The 23,721-nt window shown below is 45.0% G+C and overlaps 1 protein-coding gene across 4 annotated transcripts in view; it reads right to left on the reverse strand.

The window, feature by feature from the left end:
* Positions 1 to 3,706: 3,706 nt before the first annotated feature.
* Positions 3,707 to 23,721, reverse strand: part of OVCH2 (ovochymase 2) — a 39,685-nt gene continuing 19,670 nt past the window's right edge. For 2 of the 4 annotated variants that reach the window (XM_075927840.1, XM_075927839.1), the window contains 10 exons: positions 23,416 to 23,546; positions 22,756 to 22,849; positions 20,959 to 21,090; positions 17,480 to 17,551; positions 16,685 to 16,871; positions 14,366 to 14,435; positions 12,649 to 12,844; positions 12,078 to 12,229; positions 11,556 to 11,721; positions 3,707 to 3,898 (listed from right to left, as the gene is read on the reverse strand). In XM_075927840.1, the coding sequence (XP_075783955.1) occupies positions 3,849 to 3,898; positions 11,556 to 11,721; positions 12,078 to 12,229; positions 12,649 to 12,844; positions 14,366 to 14,435; positions 16,685 to 16,871; positions 17,480 to 17,551; positions 20,959 to 21,090; positions 22,756 to 22,849; positions 23,416 to 23,546 (1,250 nt within the window). In that variant the 3' untranslated portion in view covers positions 3,707 to 3,848. Of the gene's footprint in view, positions 3,899 to 11,555; positions 11,722 to 12,077; positions 12,230 to 12,648; positions 12,845 to 14,365; positions 14,436 to 16,684; positions 16,872 to 17,479; positions 17,552 to 20,958; positions 21,091 to 22,755; positions 22,850 to 23,415; positions 23,655 to 23,721 lie in introns of those variants that run through there. The other 2 variants (XM_075927841.1, XM_075927842.1) reach the window with 2 other exon arrangements.

Genomic DNA, 23,721 nt, shown 5'->3' on the forward strand with positions numbered 1-23,721 from the left:
TTCCCCCATTTAGGGAGAGGGATGACATGGATGCCTTCTTCACAGCCTTCGAGAGGGCTTGTGACCTGCACCGGATCGACCCTGCAGACAGGCTTCGCAACCTGACCCCCCTGCTGGGGCCCAAGGCCATAGTGACATTTAGCCAGGTGGATGGGATTGAGACCAGGACAATGAGCTGTTCAAACAGGCCTTGCTGCTGAAGTTTGAGCTGACCCCCGAGGCGTACCGGACATGGTTCCAGGGCCTGCGCAAGTCCCCTGGTGCCACCTACAAGGAGGTGGTCAGCTTGCTGAGGGAATATCTCCACAAGAGGGGGAAGGAGCTGGGGTCACCACCACCAGGGACACATACAACCTGGTGGGGCTGCTGGAGCAGATGTATGTCATTCCCATCCCCCCCACATGCACGTGCTCACACACACACACACACACACACACATATATAAATGAGGTAAACTATATAGTGGAGCTGTCCAACCTGGGCCACTGTCAGCAGGTGCACCATGTCAACATGATGAAGCTGTACCGGCACAGAGAGGGTGCTGGCCATGCGTGGGCAGTGAGGGCCCTGGTGGGTCTCCTCCCAGAGGCTGAGGCTGGCACCTCGCTGGAGTCAATTCCCCTCTTTGACCAGCTAACCCCGGCCCAGCAGGCACAGATCAGAGAGGTGCTGTGTTCCTACCAGCAACTGTTCTCCCAGCCTGTGCTCACTAACCTGGCTGTGCACCGGGTGGAGATGGGAGCTCATCCTCTGATCTGGTGTACCTCTTTCAGGGTCACTGAGAAAGCAGCAGGAACCCAGGATCTTATCCACTAGGCCACTCCAGTACCCATCCCACCTACAGGACATCCTTTATCCTGCCTTCCTAATGGCATTGCCTGCTCCATACCTGGGGAAGCTGGTGTTGGAGGTGGCAGGGGACTCGAGCCCACCACCATCCTGCACTAGACTCAAACCTATCTCCCTATCCACTAGGCTTCTCCAGAACCCATCCCACCTCCCTACCATCAGGACATCTCTTATCCTGCTTTCTATTTTTCTTGGTACAGTGGTTAAAATAACTCTTCTTTGGCTTGATTATTCCTTAAAATAAAAAATACCTTGCCATTATATTTAGGATCTTTTCTAAACTGACTTTTGAATGCAGATTTTCAAACACTCTGCCATGTTAAAAAATGCATGAGAAATTGTGCAGCTAATTTGCTTTGACAGTGACTGAAATTTCACCAGCAAATTGGGTATTTGTGCATGGCCATAGTTATTTGGGCATTAGATAAACAACTGCTGTTTTCATGTGAAAATATCAGATTTACAAGGATCACCTTGTTAGGGTATTTGCTTATGAAAATTAGTCAGCATCAGTGCATCAGTTCAGCATGTGATTCTAGGCTCTTTATTTAAAATATCTCCCCCTTGAAATGCTTTTAAATTAGTTAAGTAATGCGAGGAACTTTTCTCATTACTTGTTGAGCTGATGCAATCAATTATGCATGTGTTCAAACTTTTGGAATAAAGCAGGGTGAGCAGTTGTAATTTCGACAGTGACAATCCTACATCTTACGCTTCTTTGATGTACCTTGCAATCTACACATTCTCCAAATGGAGTAGCTGATATGGGACTCAATTAGCAAAGAATTAAAGAAGGGTATTATAATGAATGCAAATCATCTTGGGTTTATGAAAAATAGTTCCTGTTCAAACTAACTTGAATTTTTTTATGAGCTTTAAAGTTTGGTTGATAAAGTTAATAGTGTTGGTGTAACAGACTTAGACTCCTGTAAGTCATTTAACTTGACACCACGGTCATTCTGATTAAAGCTGGAACATTCTAAAGCTGGCACACAATAAATTGGTTAAAAACTGGCTAATGTAATTGCAAATGTGACTCATCAGTGAGCAGGTGTTTTCAGTGATGTCCTTCAGGATCAGTTCTTGGTCTTTTGCTATTTATCATTTTTATCAATGGCCTGAAAGAAAAAATAAAATCATCATTGATAAAGTTTGCAGATGACTTTAAAATTGGAAGGGTGGTAAACAGCAGAGAGGAGAATTCACTGGTTCAAAGCAATCTGGATCACTTGGTAAACTAGATGCAAATAAACAATATGCTTTTTATAGCTATCTGTAAAAAGTATTCATCTAGGAAAAAAGAATATAGGCCGTACTTACAGGATGGAGGACTACCCTGCGAAGCCATGGCTCTGAAAAAGATTTGGGGTCATGGTGGATAATCAGGTGAACATGAGCTGGTAGTGAGACACTGTGGACAAAAGAGCAAATACGATTCTGGGACGCACAAACAGGAATCTCATGTACGAGTAGAGAAGTTCTTACCTTCATATGTGGCACTGGTGTGTCAACCACTGAAATACTGTGTCCAGTTCTGTGCCCACAAGTCAAGGATGTTGATAAATTGGAGAGTTAAGAGAAAAGCCACAAGAATAATGAAAAGATTAGACAATATGCTTTATAGCAATGTGCAAAATGGATGGAGCTTTAAAGAGAAGGTGAAGGAGTGACTTGATTACAGTCTACAAGAATCTAGAGGGAAACAACTATTTAATAATGGGCTCTTCTGTCTAGAAGAGAAATGTATAACATGACCCAATGGCTGGGAGCTGCTTTTGACGCTAGGGATGTAAAATGCTGGTGAATCAGTTATCCGGTTCAACATTAGGTCGAGCTAACATTTAACTGGTTAACCGGCTAAGTGGGCTCTCACTGCTTTCCCCCCCCCCAAACCTCACACTGGGGCTGCCGCTGGCTCCCAGCCCCCGCCACACAGGGCTGGCTGCCAGGGGTGGAGCAGCCCTGCGGGTCAGGGGCTGCTCTTGGGTAACCAGTTAACCATTACACAGTAAACATCATCTGGTAAGGGTGATGCTTACTGGGTTAACCGGTTACCCATGCACATCCCTATTTGACATATTCAGACTGGAAGTAAGCATAGTTCTTTAACAGCGAGAGTAAGTAGCCTCTGGAACAATTTATCAATTGTATCAATGAATTCTCCATCACTGGCAATTTTAAAATCACAATTGGATGTTTTTCCAAAAAAATCTAATCTGAGAGGTTTTTTGAGGGAGTTCCATGGCCTGTTTTAAACAGGAGGTCAGATGAGATGATCACAATGGTCGTCTCTGATGTTGGAATCTATGAAGTAAGCCGGAGTCCTAACCCTCCCTCCCCCCCAAGCAGTTAGACTCTACAAATGTTCATGCAGTCATTTAATTGTACAACTATTTTTATTATATGGTCAAATGTTACATAGAAAAATATTGGGGCAAATCCTGCAGTCCTTTCTCAGTCCTTCCAGTCGATACTCCCATTGCAGACTGAGTAACTACTAAAGAGGGCAGGCTAACAGAAACTAATAGATGAATATGACTGATTTAAAGCTATCTATTAACAATTCATAAAAGTGTGGTTTCAAAGCAAACATAAAAGACCTGATTCTCTTTTCACTTAGATGAAAGTCATTGCAAATCAATAGAGTTAAACTGATGTAAACAAGTGAAAGGCAAATAGGCCCAGTAAAATAAACCAACAAACAAAACAAAAACACAATGATGCTAAATTTACAGGCTGTAGATATATTTAAAAAGATGCAAGGGATTAAAATGAATATGGTCCCATGAAATGCATCCCTTAACGTACATATCCTGAGTTTTCTAAATACAAAATGAAGAGCTTACTGTCCAAAAGCCACATTCAAAGAAACTTTAATCTTTACTTGGAAAACTGTAAGCCACCCTGAAGTCATAAGGTTGCTAGAGGCCAGGGAGAAATCCATTGTAAAGGTAGAACTGCTTGAGCAGATGAGGTGAGGTATCAGATCTTCACAGAATTTAGCTGTTGTCTTGAAAACTTGAGTAGTCTGGAAATCCTTCTGTCTTGCCTGCATATGGCAGCAAAGCACTCATATTAGTGAGCAGCACAGAGAGCAAAGCTGTTGCATCAGCTCTACTACTGATCATATTTTATGTAACAGTAAGAATTTCAGTAGTTAAATGTTTTACCAGACTGGTAATTAATGTTAAATTATCTTAACTTACAGAAATATTGCAAAGTTTTAAAATGGCTGCTAAAAGAAAACACCTGTGCAGCAGAGCAGTAGATTATTCTGCATTTTAACTCAGCTTCCTTGCTGTAGTGGCTGTCATTATAAGTTTAGGCACCTGGAGCGTGATCCCCAGCTGATACTAATTCATCACTCCTATGGTGAAGTCAACAAACCTGTTCCAATTTATGTCAGCTCAGGATCTGGCCCATAAAGGTAGCCACCGTATGTTTTAAAGAGATACCACACCACCCAATTCTTTGTTATTGAATAAAAAGCAAAACCATTAGTACTATAACAATTATGTTCCCCATATCTGAAGAATAGATCTCAGATTGAAAAAACTGAAGACCGATTCTATTCAAATCAAAGTTGATAGTAAAATTCTCATTGGACCTTTGGAGGAGCCGGTCTGAGATCCTGAAAATTAGCCTTTTTAATCTATTTTGTACAGGTTCTCATATGTGCCTCATCACTGTTGATTTGAGCAACTTCCAATAATTCATTGAATGACATGACTTGCAAGTGTCACGTTCATTTCATGACGTCCCTTTCCTGTCTTCCATCTAATATTTGCAGACTATGTTAAACCTCTATTGTGTGACCACCCCAAAAATACTCATTAAACAAGGGGTAATTTAACTGAATCTCAATTCATATGTTAGCAGGGTGTGAATCAGTGCTTCCATTACAGCCAGCTGGGGTGTTTATGTAAATGAGGTTTGCCCCTGCTTTGCTTAGATGTGTTAGATATTCAACTGTTAGAATGGTGTTTTGCCCTTGTAACCAGTTTGGCTGTTGTGAGGGTCACAAATTGTGTTAACACTAAATGGTGGAAATATGAGCGATGATCAACAACAATGCTTGCAGTTATTGTGGGACTGCAGAAAAGTCAGAGGGTATGTCTACACTACCCTCCTAGTTCGAACTAGGAGGGTAATGTAGGCATACCGCACTTGCAAATGAAGCCCGGGATTTGAATTTCCCGGGCTTCATTTGCATAAGCGGGGAGCCGCCATTTTTAAAACCCTGCTGGTTCGAACCCCGTGCAGCGTGGCTCGAACGAGGTGTACCTGTAGTTCGGAATAGGAATCCTAGTCCAAACTACCTAGTTCGAGCCCCGTGTAGCCGTGCTGCACGGGGTTCGAACCAGCAGGGTTTTAAAAATGGCTGCTCCCCGCTTATGCAAATGAAGCCTGGGAAATTCAAATCCCGGGCTTCATTTGCAAGTGCGGTATGCCTACATTACCCCACTAGTTCGAACTAGCAGGGTAGTGTAGACATACCCAGACTGTGTTTAACTTGGTTAAAAAGAGAGACCCTGTCAGTGTAAATACACTTGAATGGATAGAGCCTCGACTTCCAGATATGTTCAGAGCCTCGACTTCCAGATATGTTCAACTCTATAGATATGCTGAACATATGTCCTGATTTTTCCAGGGCAGTTCTGAATTTAAATGTTCTGTCCCAGTATCCCAGAACTGGCCTTGTGTCGCTGCTGCTTGATTCCAGCAGGAGTTGGGCTGCCCGTGGGGACTGGGATCATGGTACTAAAAATAGCACCGTGGACAGCCTCTGCTGTAGTCCCAACACATGGTCCTATCCTGGGAGCAGCTGGGGCCGGGACCATGATACTGAAAATAGTGCCATGACCCCAGATCCAGCCCCCAGAAATTGGCAGAAGGTGAGGGAAGGAGCAGGGGGAGATCTAAGGGGAAAGGGGGTGAGTAGAGGAAGGGGCTTATGATGTGGGGGCAGGGTAGGAGAAGAAATGGGAAGGCACCAAGGGGCAGCATGGAGAAGAGACAAATGCCAGGGGGCCAAGAGGAAACAATGAAAAAAAGGGCAGGAGGGGGGAAAGGAGGGAAGATGTCAGTGGAGGTGGGAGAAAGGAGGGGACAGGGTGATGCTGGGAGAGGAAAGAGGAGGGACAATGGGAACAAGAGGAAGGAAGAGAAGAGGGGAGGAGTGGGTGCTGGGAGAAGAGGGGTTGAAAGTAGGGGTGGGCATGACGAAGCCAGGGAATGGAGCAAGTCATGTGTGAGGGTGCAGAGGGGCATGTCGGGAACTGGGTCAGAGGCTGGTGAGGAGGTGGGCCCCAAGGAGAAAGAGGGCAAGTAGGACAGGGGCAGTGAGGGAATGGAGAGGCACCAGGAAGATGCAGGTGCCAGGGGATTGTGGGGGTGAAGCAGAAGGGCAGACACTGGAGGGGAAGGACGGGCACCAGAGGACAGAGGCAGGGCAGGTGGACAGAGGAAGGTGTTAGGAGAGGGCATAGGGAGGGGTAGCTACAGGTGAACCCCTCCATCTAGCGGAGGGGTGGGCATAGGGGGAAGAGAAGGGCTGGTGCGGGGGAGGAACGCAGGTCCCCAAAGGGCCAAGCAGAGTGCGAAGGGCAGGAGCCAGGACAGCAGAGGAGGGTGGGGGGCAGCAGGCACTAGGGGAGCAGATAGGGCGAGGGGAGGGTGGGAGACATGGTAGAAGAGGGAAAAGAGAGAGGTTTATAAGATATTTATTAATAATATGGGTGCCACAGTGGCACACATCCGAACAAGCGCAGATGGACTCAATACTGGTGCACAAGACAAAATTCACTCTGCTCATGGGAGGAAAATCTTAGAGGGACACTTCCCCCAGCTTCTGCCCCGAGTTAATGCAATGTAAGTTGGGTTAATGCAATTGCAGTATAGTTGCATGCGGGGTTCTGTGGGGGGCCAAACCCATCCCTAATGGTAGGAGGACGGTGGGAGGAGTTTTTAGAGGGGTCACATGACACCCTTTACTTCTGGTCATGTGTCCATCTTGACCCTGGAAGTAGTACCTCCACAGCAGAGCTGGACTAAGGGATGGGCAAGCCAGGCAGCTGCCCGGGGCGCCAACCGATAGGGGGCACCTGATGGAAGCTGTAAGGGGCGCACAGCATCCCTTATAGCTGCCATCAGGCACCACGCGCCCGACTCCTGCAGCGCCACCCTCCCCCCATTCCCGCAGTGCCAGCTAGCAGTGCCCTTTCCCCCACGGTCACGGGGCCCTGCATAGCCAGGAGCTGCGCGCCAGCAGCAGTGGCTGGGCCGGGCTGGGCAGCGCATGCGCCGTGTGCCCCGGGGGCGGGCCCACGCATGTGCCATGTGCCCAGTGGCGGCGCCGCGCACCCAGGCCCAGGGCGCCAAAATGGCTCGGTCCAGCCCCACTCCACAGGCGGGACTTCTTGTGGCAGGGAGTGTGGTTAATGTGTCCCTAATTTTGGTTCAGAAAATATGGTCACCGTACCTATAGACTCAGCTGGGGAGAGAGGTGAGTCAACAGGCTGCATGCCCTCCAGGCGAGCGCTATAACACTGGTTTGACCTGTTTCTCCCCACTCTTTCAATGATAGAGTTAAAGAAAGGCCCCATACTAAGTCCCTTTTGTATGTAAATGTCCTCCAGTGGCTGCTAGAATCTCTTGTGGCTGGACTGTGCTTTGCACCAAGAGCCCAATCCACCACGTGCCAGTGGGGTGGTGATGGAGAGGCATGAGGAGAAGTGGCAGTGAGGGGTGACCGATGGGGAGGCATGAGGAGCGGCTAGCAGAGCGGCGGCAGAGAGGGGCAACAGATGGCCAGCAGAGTGGTGACAGAGCAGCGGGCGAGTGACCAGCAGAGTGGGTGAGATACCTGCTACCTCACTTCCCCACTCAGGACAGGGGGTGAGCTCTGCCTATCACCTCTGAGCTCTCGTCTGCCCTGGCCAAAGACAGCGACTGTGAGTGGGGTGCAGAGGAGGGTTGGGCATGTGAAGGGGACATTTACATTGCTGGGCTTGCAAGCCTGAGAGGCAAAAGTCATTGCCCAACCTACTTGGGGTGGGATGTTCACTCGTGGTTTGGTTATGAACTCTGGCCTGGTGTTTTCCCAAGTTAATGCTATGTTACTTCCCTCCCCTTTTATTACAAGTTTATTTTCTACACTCAGACTCTGTGCATGCGAGTGGGGGAGCATTGCCTCCAGAGGTGCCCAGGGGTGTGTGTGAATTTCCCCAGATACTGGCTGGGGGTTCGAGCCAGTTCTGTGTTGGATGGATGGAGAGGAACCCCTAGCTATTGAACCTGGTCCTGACTGATGCTGGTGCTACCTGGCAGATGGGTTACACATAGAATTGCCAATAAATTTGGAATTTGCCCTTTAGAATCATAGAATCCTAGGACTGACAGAGCCCTCAGGAGTCATCGAGTCCAGCCCCCTGCCCAAAGCAGGACCAATCCCAACTCAATCAACCTAGCCAGGGCTTTGTCAAGCTGGGACTCAAAAACCTCTAGGGATGGAGATTCCACCACCTCCCTAGGGAACCCATTCCAGTGATTAACCACCCTCCTAGGGAAAGACTTTTTCCTAATATCCAACCTAGACCTACCCCATTGCAACTTGAGACCATTGCTCCTTGTTCTGCCATCTGTCACCAGTTGTCTTTAACTCCATGGGAATGTGTTCATCTGACAGAATAATACACTATAGGGCAAATTCTGCCAACAGTTATATTACTGGAACCCTACCAAATGAAGAAATCTGCTTTCATTGCCAGACTTGTATGCTCAATTTGTATTTAGTGTTTTGGGAGAATACTTCAGTAAGGCCTGCTAGAACTGGTCTTTTGAGCTTTATAGCATGAAATTGAGTAGATTTAGAAAAAATCTTCCTGAACAACAGCCTTCAAAATGGGTCTTTTCAATTCAGGTAGAGACTCCATGAGAGTTGTCAGTTTTGAGTATTTGTTGAAATTATGGGTGGATAAATGTGCCAGGTAGTTGGCTATTTGGAGAAGAAGTGTCGATGACGTGTATACCTTCCTTCCAAATAAATCCAGCCTCTTTTAGTCTTTGTTGGATGTTTGGCTTCTATATTGCGGTGCCCGTGCTCTTTGTCACTCTGCGTCAACCACCAAGGAGTTGGGGAGCGGGTGAGTGAATAGGAATTCTGACCCCTGGGGGGGGGACAAACTATTTCTTGTCCGCCTTCTTATTTGTAGGTAATACTGATGCTGGGGTCTGCCACAACTTGTTGGTGACTTCTAATATCGCCTCATCCAGGGGAATAGCCAATTTAGGAACATGAGACATCTTGAGATTTTTTAAGAGATGGTGCTGTTTCTCCTTGATCTCAGTCATTTGAATCTCCTGGGAGATTGCTACTCTTTTAAAAAGCTCCTGAAATTGCCTGAGATCGTCAGGGGGAGAAGTGTCCCCTGGTATAACCACCTCATCTAGTGAGGATGATGATGGATCAGTAGGTGATGTCTCAGGTTCATGCGTCTCTCCACTTGGGGCTGCCCTTCCTCAACATAAGGATGGGGAGGGAGTGGAGACCTTGTGCCGTGCCCTGAATGAGGTGGGTCGGTCACAGGTGAGTGTCTCGCAGAAGAATCGTGTGTCCTGGATCTCGGAAGTGATCTGGACGAGCGGTAATAAGAACGGTGTTATGGTGAATAGGTCCTATAGTATGTGCAGCTATCATACGGGTCCCGATAATAATAGGAGGAACGAGATGGCAAGCGCTCGTAGCGAGGAGATCTGCTATACGACTGCCTGTATGAGCAATTGGGCAAATGCAGTGACACTGAGGGAAAGTAAGACCTTCGTGGTAAGGGAGAAGGGGAGGTGGAAAAACAATGATGATAATGATGCTCCCTTGGTGGGGTTAAGAATGGAGATGGGAGGCGCTCACAGGAGGCGGTGGCGAAAACAGTTCCGGAGAAAACGTTAGAGAACGTGAGCGTGGAGATGGACTCCGCTTTCATGATGTCTTGAGTGTAGCCTTCCTAGGCTGCGACCATTTTGGTGCCGAGGTCGGTGCCGGATCGTCTACCATGGGAGGCGGGGTCATACACACTGGTGCCGTTTGCGGTGCCAATAGCACTGACTTCCGGGTGGTTCGGCACTGGAGTCAGTGCCGTGTGGCGCTCGGAGGGAGTCGGTGCCACCCTTGGAGTCGGTGCCGGTGGTGTGGGCATGACTCGAGTGGAGCTTGTTGGTGCCGTAGGCATCAGTGTTGATGAACAGCGTGTGGTCGGCACCGAAAAGGTGGATTTCAGTGATTTGTATAGTGCCATGTGCACCGTAGATTCACCTGAAGTACCCGGTTTACTGCCAACATTCATTCTGCCATGCGAAGTAGCAGGCAGAGAGTGGGTCGGAGATGGCTTGCTCTTTCTTGTGGGGTGGCAGTTGGAAAGGAAGCCCTTCATTTTTGTGGCTCTCTTGATGGCCGTGGGGGGGAGGCAGGTCCTTGAGGCTTAAGAGCCTTGTTGAACACGTTCATCCTGAGCCTCATCTCCCTGTCGTGTTGAGCTCTAGCCGTAAGCTTAGAGCAGTGAGTGCATTTTTGTGGAACATGGCCCTCCCCTAAGCAATGAATGCAGGAAGAGTGGCCGTCCGAGGCAGGCATGGCCTCGCAGCAGGCCTCACTTCTTGAACCCTGGTGAACCAGGCATTGTTCTAAATCTAACTCTAACTTTCTTTAACGTAACTTTTAACTTTTTTTTTTAACAGGGAAAGAGTAAGTGTATGTCTACACTACAAAGTTAATTCGAACTAACAGCCGTTAGTTCGAATTAACTTTAATAGGCGCTACACAGGCAAACCACTAGTTCGAACTTAATTCAAACTAGCGGAGCGCTTAATTCGAACTAGGTAAACCTCATTCTACGAGGACTAACGCCTAGTTCGAATTAAGTAGTTCGAATTAAGGGCTGTGTAGCCATTTAATTCGAACTAGTGGGAGGCTAGCCCTTCCCAGCTTGCCCTGGTGGCCACTCTGGGCCAAACTAGGAAAACTATTCTGCCCCCCTCCCGGCCCCGGAGCCCTTAAAGGGGCACAGTCTGGCTACACTGCTTATGCCAGATGCAAGCCTGCCAGCACCCAGCCAGCAGACCCTGCACCTGGCACGACATGAGCCAGCCACCCACTGCCACCCAGCCCTCCGCCTCTTCCCAGGACCAGGCTGGCAGCTCCCAGGAGCCTGCCTGGGGCTGCAAGTGGCGGGCGCCCGCCTAGTCAAGTGCGGAGATCGTGGACCTCATCCAGGTTTGGGGGGAGGCCTCCAACGTCCACGATCTCTGCACTAGACACAGGCACGCAGCCGTCTATAGCCACATGGCTGCCAGCCTGGCCACCAAAGGCCACATGCGGACCCGGGAGCAGGTCCGCTGCAAAATCAAGGACCTGCGGCAGTCCTACTCCAGGGCCTCCCAGCCAGGGGCCGACCCAGAGACCTGCCCCCACTTTGAGGCCCTGGACCACATCCTGGGGGCTCAGGAATTGAATAGATTCCAGGTTGACATTTTCAGAAGTGACCACTGATTTGGGGTTCTTCCATTCCAGGGTGCCCAACCTGAGACATGTTAAAGGGGCCTGCCATTCAGAAAGTGCTGACAACCTGCACTCTGAAAAGGAGGAGGCCCTTTATATGTGCCTCAGGCTGGGCACTTAAGGCAAACTTAGTGGCTGTTTCCTCTGTACATACCAGTCTTGTTAATGTAGTGATTGATCCAGTCAACAAAAACAGCAACGTTTGTGTATACTCCTGGGTAGTTTTTTCTTCCACAACCAAAGCCCCAGCTTATTAGTCCATTCAGAGTGTAAAATCCTGTCTCTTCTGAAGGACAAACTAATGGTCCCCCTGAGTCACCCTACATTAGAAGAGAAAATCGTTGGTTACAAATTAACATTGCTGTTTGGTGTGCTGCCATGGCAAACTTTGAATCATTATGTGTTTGATTCATGCTTACCTCATTTATTTTTGTCCTTCTTTTGTATTGTAGGTCCAAGACACTTGGGCCATTTGTGTGGTGCATGGGTGGATGTGTAATCTGAATAGCTAATGGTACTGTTGGAATGACAAATTGTTTCACAATGTACCAGATAAGCAATTTTTGTCCGCAGTGAAACAGCCCTTTCCACTCAAATCTTAGCACTCCCTATTTCAGAATCAAAGGTCTTTCCAATTCCGTGATGAGCACAAAAGCGGCACTTTGTTTTAACTTACTGTGCATGAATCCTTTCCCTCCTCCAGAGGGAATCCGGCACACAGCATCTGCTGGGTCACCCTGCCAGGATGATTTACATAGTAGTTCTGACACATCTCAGGGACTAGGATTGGGACTTCCAGCTGCTGAAGTTTATTGGACTTTTCCCTGTCTTGAAGTGAAAAAAGATCTTAGAATCAGCAAAAACTTGGACCAGCGATGAACACTAATGTCCATCTACCTCCTGCCAATATCACAGACATAAGAGCTGAAAAATACCTCTAGCTCACCAACCCTGCCCACGGGCAATGCAGGATTGTTCTCTCCTATACATTTGCTCATGCTCTGTCCTGTCTTTAAAGGTTTCAAGTGACAATGTTTCTAGTACTCCCCTTCTGCCAGCTGTCCCAGTTTAATATAGCTGATTCCTATCCCATCCCATGCACATCACACCATCTACACCATCAAGAACACATTCCAATTTGCACATGACTGTTCTAGGAGCCAAATAAAGATACAGCTCACTCTCCCATGTTTGTTAAAATATATCTGTGGTATGCACAGCCCTGGGAAGTGAAAAGACTTGGATACCTTCATTACGGATCCCCCACCCTGTGGTGGTGCACACCCTAGAAGGCTGAACCACTTCACCCGTCTCAGGCAGGCACACCGGACGCACGTAGTGATTAAACTCCAAGGGCTCAGTCAATTGCAATAATGCAATATCTGAATCCATAGTAGTCTTGTTAAAATCATGATGTACAATGTACAGCTTCACTGATCGTCTCTAGAAAAAGGAAGATATGGCAATTAATCAAATGAGCCAGGAACCTGGTGCTTTAAAACATGCCAGTTTGATGCATTTACCTGGAGCCCTGGGGATGGTGCATGGAAAAGAACCAACATTATTAATGATTGGCTGCTTGAAAGTGTAACCAATTGGACACCATCCCCCCTCCCTCCTCTCCACTGGCATCTAGCTGAGGCTAGATCTACACAACAGCGTTTTTGCACAAAAAACTCACGGAGCTTCCACACCTGAAGTGCATTTTTGCGCAAGTAAATCGACGGAACAGAGGGGTTTTCCAGCGTAGGTATTCCTCTTTCTATGAGGTATAACTCCTTTTTGCACAAGAGTTCTTGTGCAAAAAGGTGTGTGAGTGGATGGGCAACAGGGGTTTTTTGTGCAAAAACAGGAAAGAGGAAAAACCACAGGTGCCCTGGTGGCCATTCTGTGGATAGCTATTAGTGCTTTCTTTCCATGTAGTGTGAACACTCTCTTGCACAATAGCACATTGCTTTTTATGATGCACTTTTGCACGGTGGACACGCTTTTGCGCAAGACATTTTTGCAGAAGATCTCTTCCACAAAAAGCTTCTTGCGCAAGAAGCCTGTAGTGTAGATGTAGGTTGATTGGACATACTCCTCTGCTTTCCCCTTTTCCTTTGACCCTACCTCTCTTAGTTACAGTTTATGTTAAGCTCTGTATTCTGCTTTTGGTATGTTAACCCCTATTATTTACATTAGGTCTTTTTATTACATCAAGCAATCCAATTTATGGTAGGTTTCTGCTTACTCAAGGTCATGAGGCTGGTTTTACTTAGAAACCATATTGTTTAATGTATGCTTATGAATATGTATGTAACCTATGGAATGAGTATGAGGAGTGAATGAGAAATACCCAATCAAAGGCAGTTTAGGATCTGTGACCTGCAGCTCCGAAGGGATTTCCCAAGGAACATCATAATCTACACCGCATTTGCAGCCTGCCTCCAAACTGCCAGCATGAATGTGATGTAAATCTGTGCCAATGAGCAACCCCAAAAGCAATACTGCTCCAGCCTACCCTCTGTCCGGGTTTGTTCCTCAGCAGGTCCGAGACAGTGCAACAGAAAGCAGCTGTCTTGTCGTGATAGGTAAGGAGCATTTAAGACATTGAGAAACTAAAGTCAGGAGAATGGGATTGGAAGGAATGCACATGCACTGGACTTGCCACTTCTCTGTGACAATGGGCAGCATTTGTTTTGGCAACAGTTACCAGATCTTGCAGAATTTAAAGCTAAAATAATGGAGTAGTGTCTGAGACATTCCTCTGCTGTGCACTGCTTTCTTCACACCTTGCACACTTGGGAGCAGTGCTCAGAGTCTGGGGCTCATTATTGTTCACTTCAGAGTTCTATGATGGCAATTAAACTTCCTCATGTGCATGTGTGCCCTTCATTTTTATATTTGCACATCTGCTGCCTCCTACATTCTATCAGTTAGTGAGAAGTATGTAATGTACAAACCAGGTTTAATTCACAATACCTGACTGTGCTCTTGCTCTGTAATATCATGGAGTCCAGCAACTACTGTCCATAATTCTCTATATTGTTCCCTAAAAAACAACAAAAGCAGGAACAATCTTAGGGCTGTTCTCACAATGAAATTTGTCTAACAATCTCTCGCATAATTAAGTCTTCAGAACTTAGGACCCCACTCCCATACAAATGCTTATGTCCTGATTATTTCTGAATCACCAAGTGTAGGGCTCCCATCCTATTCCCACAAACTAATGGGAATTTTGCCATTACCTTCAACAGCAGCATGATCAAGTCCTGCAACTCAGCAGTGTGTTAAGGCAAAAGAATAATTTGGGCCAGGAATTAGGATCTTATAGGGTCTGAGTCTTATAGAAAGCATCTTGAGAAGCAGCAGGACATAGATATATACTAGGAACAAAACTAACAATTAATCCCATTCTTTTCATTTCACATCAGTTTTTCATGAAAAAAAAAAAAAAGATTAACTGAATCAGACTGAAAACACAACAGAAACCTCGGTCATGCCTTTTACAGTTGTTCCTTTTTGTTGAGACAATAAAGACACTGAGGATTGACTAAATCAATTAATGCAAAGCCACTGGCGGCCTTTACAAAGATTCTGATATAATGAGATCATACAATGTAGAAATTTTCCTCACACAGGCTACATCTAAACTATGATCCTCTTGCGGAAGAGCAAATGCAAATGGAGCACTCATTTGCATATGCCATGCTCTCATTTGCATTTCCTCTTCCTTTCCTTTTTGCGCAAGAGATTTTGCGCAAACACGCGCTGTGTAGACGGTGCCTTTTTGCACAAAAAAAACCCTTTTGTGCAAGAGCCATTCTTTCTCATTGTTTGTGCAAAAGGGAAAGGAAGAGGAAATGCAAATGAGAGCGCGACATATGCACATGAGCGCTCCTTTTGCATTTGCTCTTCCGCAAGAGGATTGTAGTTTAGATTTAGCCACAGGGTTGTTTTCTTTTGTTATTGTTTTAAATACTGCAAAAGCAGGACCCCTGGGGTAAAATGTTCAGACCCAACTAAATCCCATTTTCAGAAGTGTCTTAGGCAAGTCAGACCATAAGTTCCATTGGGATTTAGGACCCTAATGCCTGAGTCATTTCTGAACATTTGACCTCTAATCCTTAAAGACATACTCAAAATTATTTGAAAATGTAACAGAATTTCTAGGGTAACCCTGGGAGAAGATGCTCTTGCAGAAAGAGCCTACTGTGGAAAGAAAACCAGATAACAAGGAGGGTCTTTATATGTGCTTTTCTTTAAAGCAGAAAATTAGAACAGCCAATTAGAACAGCCATATAATATTCATTACAAATGATCTAGAAAATACCCAAGAAGTACTTTTTGGAAAACATATTTCTCGAGGGAGCTCTTGTTGCCAACATCTGTAATTAACTCTTTCAATAACAGTGTCCTGCCCCACTCTAGTAACAAGGGGTCAGATCTGTGGGTCTATGACTCAATAATGACAAGCCTATCCCAAAGCTCTAAGCAGATATGGTAGGCCTCCTGTTGATCTCCCAGGATCTAAAGAGGTTCTGGGGGAACTTTTGGAGGTGTGGATGAGCCAGGGGTGAAAGTAGAATTAATTTCTTCCCTGTATGGAGAGAGGGGGCCACACCAGCTAGAGAGGGGGCATGTGACTTCCTCACGTGACCCTCCATGTGATTCTGCTCCATCCCCACCAGACTACCCCCGTTCCCCACTCTTGCCTCTCCCTCCCCATCCTTTGTTAGCTGGGTGGAGAAACCTGGGGTTGGGATGGCAGTTGAAGGAGCTGCCGGCAGTTCTGCCCCATTCTGCCCCAGCCAGCAATGAAAGGAACGGAAGCCCCAGCTCTGCCCCCTGCAAGTGCAGGCAGCTCCTCCAGCTGCTGTACCACGCCCCCCTACTCTGCCCTGCTCTCCTGAGGCAGAGCTCTGTGGAGAGGCGGGGTCAGTACGGTGTCTTTCTGACATGTCGTATCAACTACAAAGCGCTCATACAGTGCACTGGGCCTTGTGGGTCCCTTTCTTGCCGGTACAGAGTACCTGGTCGGAGTGGCTTACCTTCACCTCTGGGAAAAGCCCCTGCAATGCATGCTGTGGCGGGGCACAGGACAGTCAGGGATGGTAGAGAAATGTGGGGACTATAAATCATGTCAGTATCCCCTGAAATATCAAATATGTTAGCTGCCCCCATTTTAAACCAGCCTGTCAGAGCAAAATTCAAATAACTACATCACATTTTATGTGACATCTTGTGATAAGGAACTCCCTCCCAGAAATCCTATAGTGTCTTCTTCCCCTGGGCACCTACTTGAAATTAAAGCAGTGAGCAGCTGTGACAACCCAATCTCTGGTAAGAGCTGCTCCTCCACAGATGTGTTCGGCTGACATCTGTATGCTGACCTGCCAGGGCCAGGAGTAGGGCACAGCTTCCTCACCACCCATTATCCTGCTGAAGAGAAACCTGGGCTGATTTGAAGGCACTCCACAGATGTCATCTGTTAGGAACAGAAAGCGTTTATACACTGAAGGGAGAGTCCAGGTTTTGGTTGGGGGAAAAGAGTTTACACTTGTTTGACTCTTTACAGTGAGGGTAGCCTGCCTCAGCAACCTTTGTGCCTAATCCTAGATCTCCTGCACTGCAATGCAGGTGTAGGGCCCCCCACTGTCAAGAGAAGATGCTTTTTGCAGAAACAGAGTATGTTCATAAGAGTAAGATCATCTGCAGTACAACACATTAGCCTCAGGTCTGTAGTGTATTGCAGACTCATTCCTTTCCATAAACCTTTAAGGGTGCAAAGCCAATTTCTAAATGTACAGGCAATGCCCGGTGTTCTAAATTACACTTGTACAAAGAGGGTTTTTGCAAAACATTACCAAATCAAAATGGCATTTTAAACACACATTTTACCGATGTAAGCGAATGAATGAAGTGCAGGCACCAGAGAGACAGAACCTACCATTCTAAAGCCAACTGTATTTCTTTCCACCTCAACTGGAGCATCTTGTAGCAACTCAAGGTACAATCATAAGCCATTTTTTACCCCTCCTCCTGCTCAAATCGTATCACATTCCCACTAAAGAAGGCTTATCACAGGTGGATTACCTGGAATTTCTGTGGTGGTATTTAGATCTGCAGGAAGTGCTGCTTCATTGACCGAATCAGATATATTTAAATCTAGCAAGTGAAAATAGCATATTAGTGTATTTCAAATGAAGTTACTCCTGGTTTTGTCACAGAGACAAATCAGTAATTTCTTGTGGTTTTAGTAACCTATCTACAGGAGGACTACATCTGATGATGGATATCTTCAGTTACTTCTGTATTACTAGATCTAGTATTTGTCTGTCTAATTAGGTGTCCTCAAAGCATGATAGAGCAGGGACCAGATTTCCTGAGTTTCTGAAAAATGCCTAGCACACATTGGTGGCTACGATTGACAATACAAATAATCACAACAACATCAACATAAACAAACACAAAATTAGAGCTTGTCTTAAACCTCAGTATTTTCTTTTGATCCATGTAACAGGTATCCCTCAGTTTGACTGGAGGGCCGCACACTGTCACCTAGTCTAACTCAAAATTTATACCATCATATTTATGTCCCTCGGGTGTGTGAAAAAAAAATAACACGCTACCTAGAACATAGCTTTTCTGATCAAATTCTCAGTGTAGGTGCAGCCATGCCTATGGAAGATAACTTTTGCCTGTACACCTAATATCATGCAGGTAAGTCCAAATTCCCTCTGTAGAGCTACGTCTACACTGGGGAACTCTTTTGGGATATCAGAAGTATCCCAAAATAGCTATTCACATCTTTTGAGCAAGCTCATTATTTCGAAACATAACGGACTCCCTATTCCAACATCCCTGCAATTTGTGTAGCTCAAATTGCATAGCTTATTTCGAGCTCCAGGTGCACCCTAGGGCTACGTCTACACGGCCCCTTCTTCAGAATAGCCATGCTAATTTAGAACTTTGGAATAGGGAAATGCGCGGGGGATTTAAATATCCCCCGCGGGATTTAAATAAACATGGCCGCCGCTTTTTTTCCGGCTTGGGGAAAAGCCGGAAAAGAGCGTCCAGACTGGCGCGATCCTCCGGAATAAAGCCCTATTCCGGAGGATCTCTTATTCCTAATTGAAATATTTAAATCCCCCGCGCATTTCCCTATTCCAAAGTTCTAAATTAGCATGGCTATTCCGAAGAAGGGGCCAGTGTAGACGTAGCCTTAGGTGTATATTGCATCAATACTCAGGGACTATGTTGGCTTTGTAGTGTAATGCAGACAATAGTTTTAGGTTTCATTCCCAGTTCTGGACCTAACTCACTTTCAGCCTGATCCTGTAGTTCTTACACAGGAAAGACTTTTATTGTTTCCAACTGGGGTTCTGACTCTGTAGGGACTGGAGGATCATGCCACATGTAAAAAATGACCAAAGATGAACAACTGAAATTTTAGCTTAGTGACTGTGTCTGCTAATTGATGGGCACAGATTGGAATGGATTTAACTAAGTGACAGTGACCCCAATTGCTAACCTCAGTTGGTGAAATCCTGGCTCCACTGAAGTCAAAATCAAAGCAAATCTTGATACATATACTCAATGATGGGATCTAAATTAGCTGTTACCAGTCAGGAAAGATCTTGGAGTCACTATGGATAGTTCCCTGAAAACTTCCACTGAATATACGGTGGCAATCAGGAAAGCTAATAGAATGTTAGGGACCATTAGTAAAGGGATAATAAAGTAGAAAATATCATTGTGCCACTATATAAATCCATATGTGGGATATAGCATGCAGTTCTGGTTAATCAATCTTGAAAAATACATGAGAATTGGAAAAAGTGCAGAGAACAGCAATGAAAATGCCCAGGGGTATGAAACAGCTTCTGTGTGAGGAGAGATGATCAAGGTGGGGACAGAAGGGACACCTAAAGGGGATTTGAGAGATCTCTATGAAATCATGAATGGTGTGGGGGAGTTGAATAGGAAAGTGTTACTTACTTATCACCCAATGAAATTAATAAGTGCCAAGTTGAAAACAAAAAGAATAAAATATTCCTGCACACAATGACTAGTCTTCTTGTGGAACTTGCTACTCTACGGCCATGTCTACACTGCCGAGAAAAGTCGGACAAAAATACGCACATTGCTAACCACCATTTGCGTATCTTTTTCTGCGTTTTTTTTTAAAGAGGCTTTTCCAAAATTTGGCCCATCTATAAGGGGCCACATTTTGGAAAAATCTCCACTTTTAGAACATCTCTTCTTCCTCTCACCGAGGGGAATACAGGGATGCTGAAAGAACACGTCTGCTTTTTCGGATACCTCCCAGAAAAGCTCTTCAGTCTAGACATAGCCTAAGATGCTGTGAAGGCCAAAAGTGTAACTGGGGTCAAAAAAGAAATAGATAAGTTGACAGAGGATAGGTCAATCAATACCTATTAGCTAACTTAGTCAGAGACAAAACACCATGCCCCACGTGTCCCTAACCCTCCACTTACCAGAATCTGGGCATAGATGATGGGAAGAATCACTCAGAATTGCCCTGCTCTGTTCATTCGCTCTGAAGCATTGGCACTAGCCATTGTCAGGGGCCAGAGACTGGGCTAATTGGCCCACAGGTTTGAACCACGGTGGCCATTACGTTTTTACTATTGACTTCAGTGGAGCCAAAATGTCATTCTCTGTCTTGGCACATATTACTGCAACTAAGGTTTGACCCAGGACCTTTGCAGTCCATAAGTAACGTCTCCTTCTGTCTGAACTTGTCTGCACTCCAAGTTGTTTATGGCATATGTCCCACTGCCAGGTGCTCAGCAATTAAACAAAATTCCACAAACAAGATGTGATTGTTCTGTTGTGAGCTATTATATTACAGGCAGGAGCTATCTAGTGGTCTAATCACAGGCCTAAGTAAGCTGCCTTTAGTAAAATCAAATTGCTTACTCTTACTATCTCAGTTTCTCCAGCTGTAAAATTTTGATTTATTGTTCCGATTCTGAACAAAAAAATCAAAATGTTTACATTTCCAAATTTTGATCAGCTCTAGCTACAAACACCACAATATGCTTTTAATGCCAGCTGCCTGCATAAAGTAGGACAGAGCAAAGTTGGACTTTTGACCATTACCTGGCTATGACCTAAAAATGTCCCAACATATCACTTCACAGAATGAAAAGTTGATTCTTAATAGCATCTGCAAGATGACTGAATGTCCATTCACATGTCATTTCCCATCATTTAAACCCCAAACATGCCATGCTGCAGCAGGCTTTTCATTTGGGTTTGAAGAAGAATCAGTCCATATATATATCAAGATATGACTCAAACTTGTACCCAAAACATGCACCTTTAGATTTCTGGACTCAATAGATCTTAGAGACTATGGCCCACTGGATATATAATAGTTTTTCTCATTACTACATTTTCTCAGTGGAGACCTACCTAGACCAAAACCAGATGAAATACCAAGACTCTCTGCAGAACACCCATGCTGGCCCTCCTCCTCCTCTACCCATCCCTCCCCCCAGGAAAAGCAGGATGACATGTAATACAATATGCTTCAATTCTTTTACCTGTAATATGAATGAAGGAGATTGTGGCTCGGAATCCCCCAAAGGTCTCAGTTTCATCTGAATGAAAGATGATTAGCATCATGCTAGAGGTGCTCAAAACAGGTGCTGGGACAGCAAACCCACAAGACCTAGCTAAAGACAGACCCAGGATTTACAAATATAACTCTCATCATATCTGGTATAGACAGCAGAAGAAAAGGGAAGGAGGAAAGGAGAAACATACTTTTTCCAGCAGATACATATGGTTGGAAAGAACCCTAGTTTTGTATATTAGAAGGAGCTCCTGTGGGACTCAGCAACAGTATTTAGATCCAAATTCCAAACTTCCCAAAATTCCAAGGAGTTGAGATCCAGGACATTGGTCCACAAATATAGGAACCATTTGCAAAATTCAATCTGAGGTTTAGGTTTTCAAATCTCTCCCATGACAAAATGATTAGATCTTGGTCTATGTCTAAGCCCAATTGCCAAGATGAGGATTCATGGAGCATTCATTCATAGATTTACATTTTCCAGTTCTGCGGTGGGAATCTGGTGTCCTTTTCACCATGTTTCACAACTTTGGGAGGAACACATTAGGGATTTGGCTTTTTTTGTATTATCACAATGTCCCACCATCATTAACTGACCAAGTTATCACGAATAATGAATACCATTTGTAGTTTACAAATGTCACTACACTGCTAGGAGAGGTGTTCCCTTTCTTCTCACCTTCTCATCTTAAAAACAACAACAACAACAACAAACAATAACCCAACTCTTACCTTACAAAGGCATTAAGCCACCCCTGAAAGCACAGCAACCTTCTCCAATTGTTTCAAATTCTTCCAAACAAAGCCAATTTTGGTCTTTACTGACCAATCAAAGCATACAGGTGAATTCAGCCTTGTTCTAGAGCCACTTTGCAAAGGGGCTGAGAAGGTAACTCTTCTGTTACATAGAACTCTCCTGGGAAAAATCCTTAGTGCATGAATCCCACTCCACTCAATCCCATGCAGAGATAGGCTGGAATGGCACGGCATTAGCCATGGCTTCCCTGTACTTCTTCATAGGCCTATCAAAGCCATTGCAGAGGGTACAAGTTAGGGCAGTCCTGAGGGCTTTCTTAGACTACACCAAGAGTCCACTTGATCCCTGAATAAAGGAAGGAAAATATTACCTCCCCTTTACCTTTGCTCCAACACCAGCACTGGCACTGAGATGAATTGGGCCTATTATGTATTCCATAGATAAACCAAACAACAAGTCCTTAGGCTTCATTCTCCTGTCATGTATTGATACAATGCCCTAAACCAAAAACAATTCTAGTGATGTTAATGAGAGTTACATCAATGTTCCAGGGGTTTGGTGAAGAAGAACAAGCCCCTGAAAAGCAAACCAGACTCATGTCACCTGGGGTGTTTTGTATGATCAATGTGCCAAACAACAGTACTGCAAACAGTATCTGGCTGTTTCCTTCCTTGAGTTACAGGAACTAAATACAGAATTTAGGATGCTATATAAATAACCAACATTTTCATGCTATAGATATGTTTCTCTATCTAAGTAAGTAGATAGTAGACAATAGTCCTCTGAAAAGGATCAGAGGTGAAAAATGCCAGTGTGTACTGTATGGAGAATAGTATACATTTCAATGCCTAGTAGCAGGAGAGGGGAATTGCTCTTTTTTATTTGTTATTTGGCATTGCAGGCTGTAATGTTTTTGGTTGCTATTACAGTGTTTGAAAATGCAAAATGAGACCAATAGAAAGCAGGTCTAAATCAATGACCAGTACTGAAAAAAATCAAAAGACAAACCTATTTCTTCCTCTTTTGTTACATCCTCATACATTGTTACAGAGTCATAGGAACAGTCTTCATTTTCCTCAATTTCAAAATACTCATATATAAGCTTAAAAGAAAAAGTAAAAAATCAGATTAGAGAGCTAACAGTAAGAGATGGGAAGACTGAGTACAGATCTGTAATACTCTAGCATAGATCATGCTCCTATAAGGGCAGCATACCGCCCCCGACAGAAAATGTTTGAAATATTAAACTGATACTCTGCTATTTTATTTTCAACAAAAGGCTAAGAGGAGGAAAAATATTAAGATGTTCATAGCCAGAGAAATATTTTAATTTAACCTAATACTGAATCAAAACACCCAATCCAAACGTCCCCAAAACTTTGGAGAAATCTGGGTTAAACTTGGGTCCAGATCCACAATTTGCAACTAATGCCAGTGGGGGGGGGGGGGGGAGCCCAAATCTAAATAATTCCAAACTTTGTTATAGTTCTAACAGATCTGAAATATCATGAGATTACAGCTACTTTTTAGGTGGAATGCAACTACAGCACTACACAAGAATTGAAGGTACTGGTAAGTTTTTATTACCAATGAATAGTGTACAACTTGTTTTTTCCCCAAAGAAAGTTCTGCACAGGCTGAAAGGTGTACACCCTTCCTTCATTGTACCTTGATGACATGGTTCTCTGGAGCATGAATAATCCATTGACAGTTGGCCAAGTTGCTGTAGGGCTCAGGGTAGTTCATACTTTGAATCACTCCTCCTTCAAAGAGGACAGCTAGGGACTCACAGCCAGAATCTAGAAACACATCAGGGGGGAAAAATCAAAGGGAAACAAGTGTTTTCCTATTAATTGGCCATCCACTGAATTCAAATCCTGACCAGCTCCCATGCAGCAATCTCCCAGCTGAAAAAGAAAGGGAGAATGATTTGGCGCATTACTGTGAGCTATGCACAGAGAGGGCCCTATCCCC

Source organism: Pelodiscus sinensis, chromosome 4 (genome assembly GCF_049634645.1).
Source record: "Pelodiscus sinensis isolate JC-2024 chromosome 4, ASM4963464v1, whole genome shotgun sequence".
Classification (NCBI taxonomy): domain Eukaryota; kingdom Metazoa; phylum Chordata; order Testudines; family Trionychidae; genus Pelodiscus; species Pelodiscus sinensis.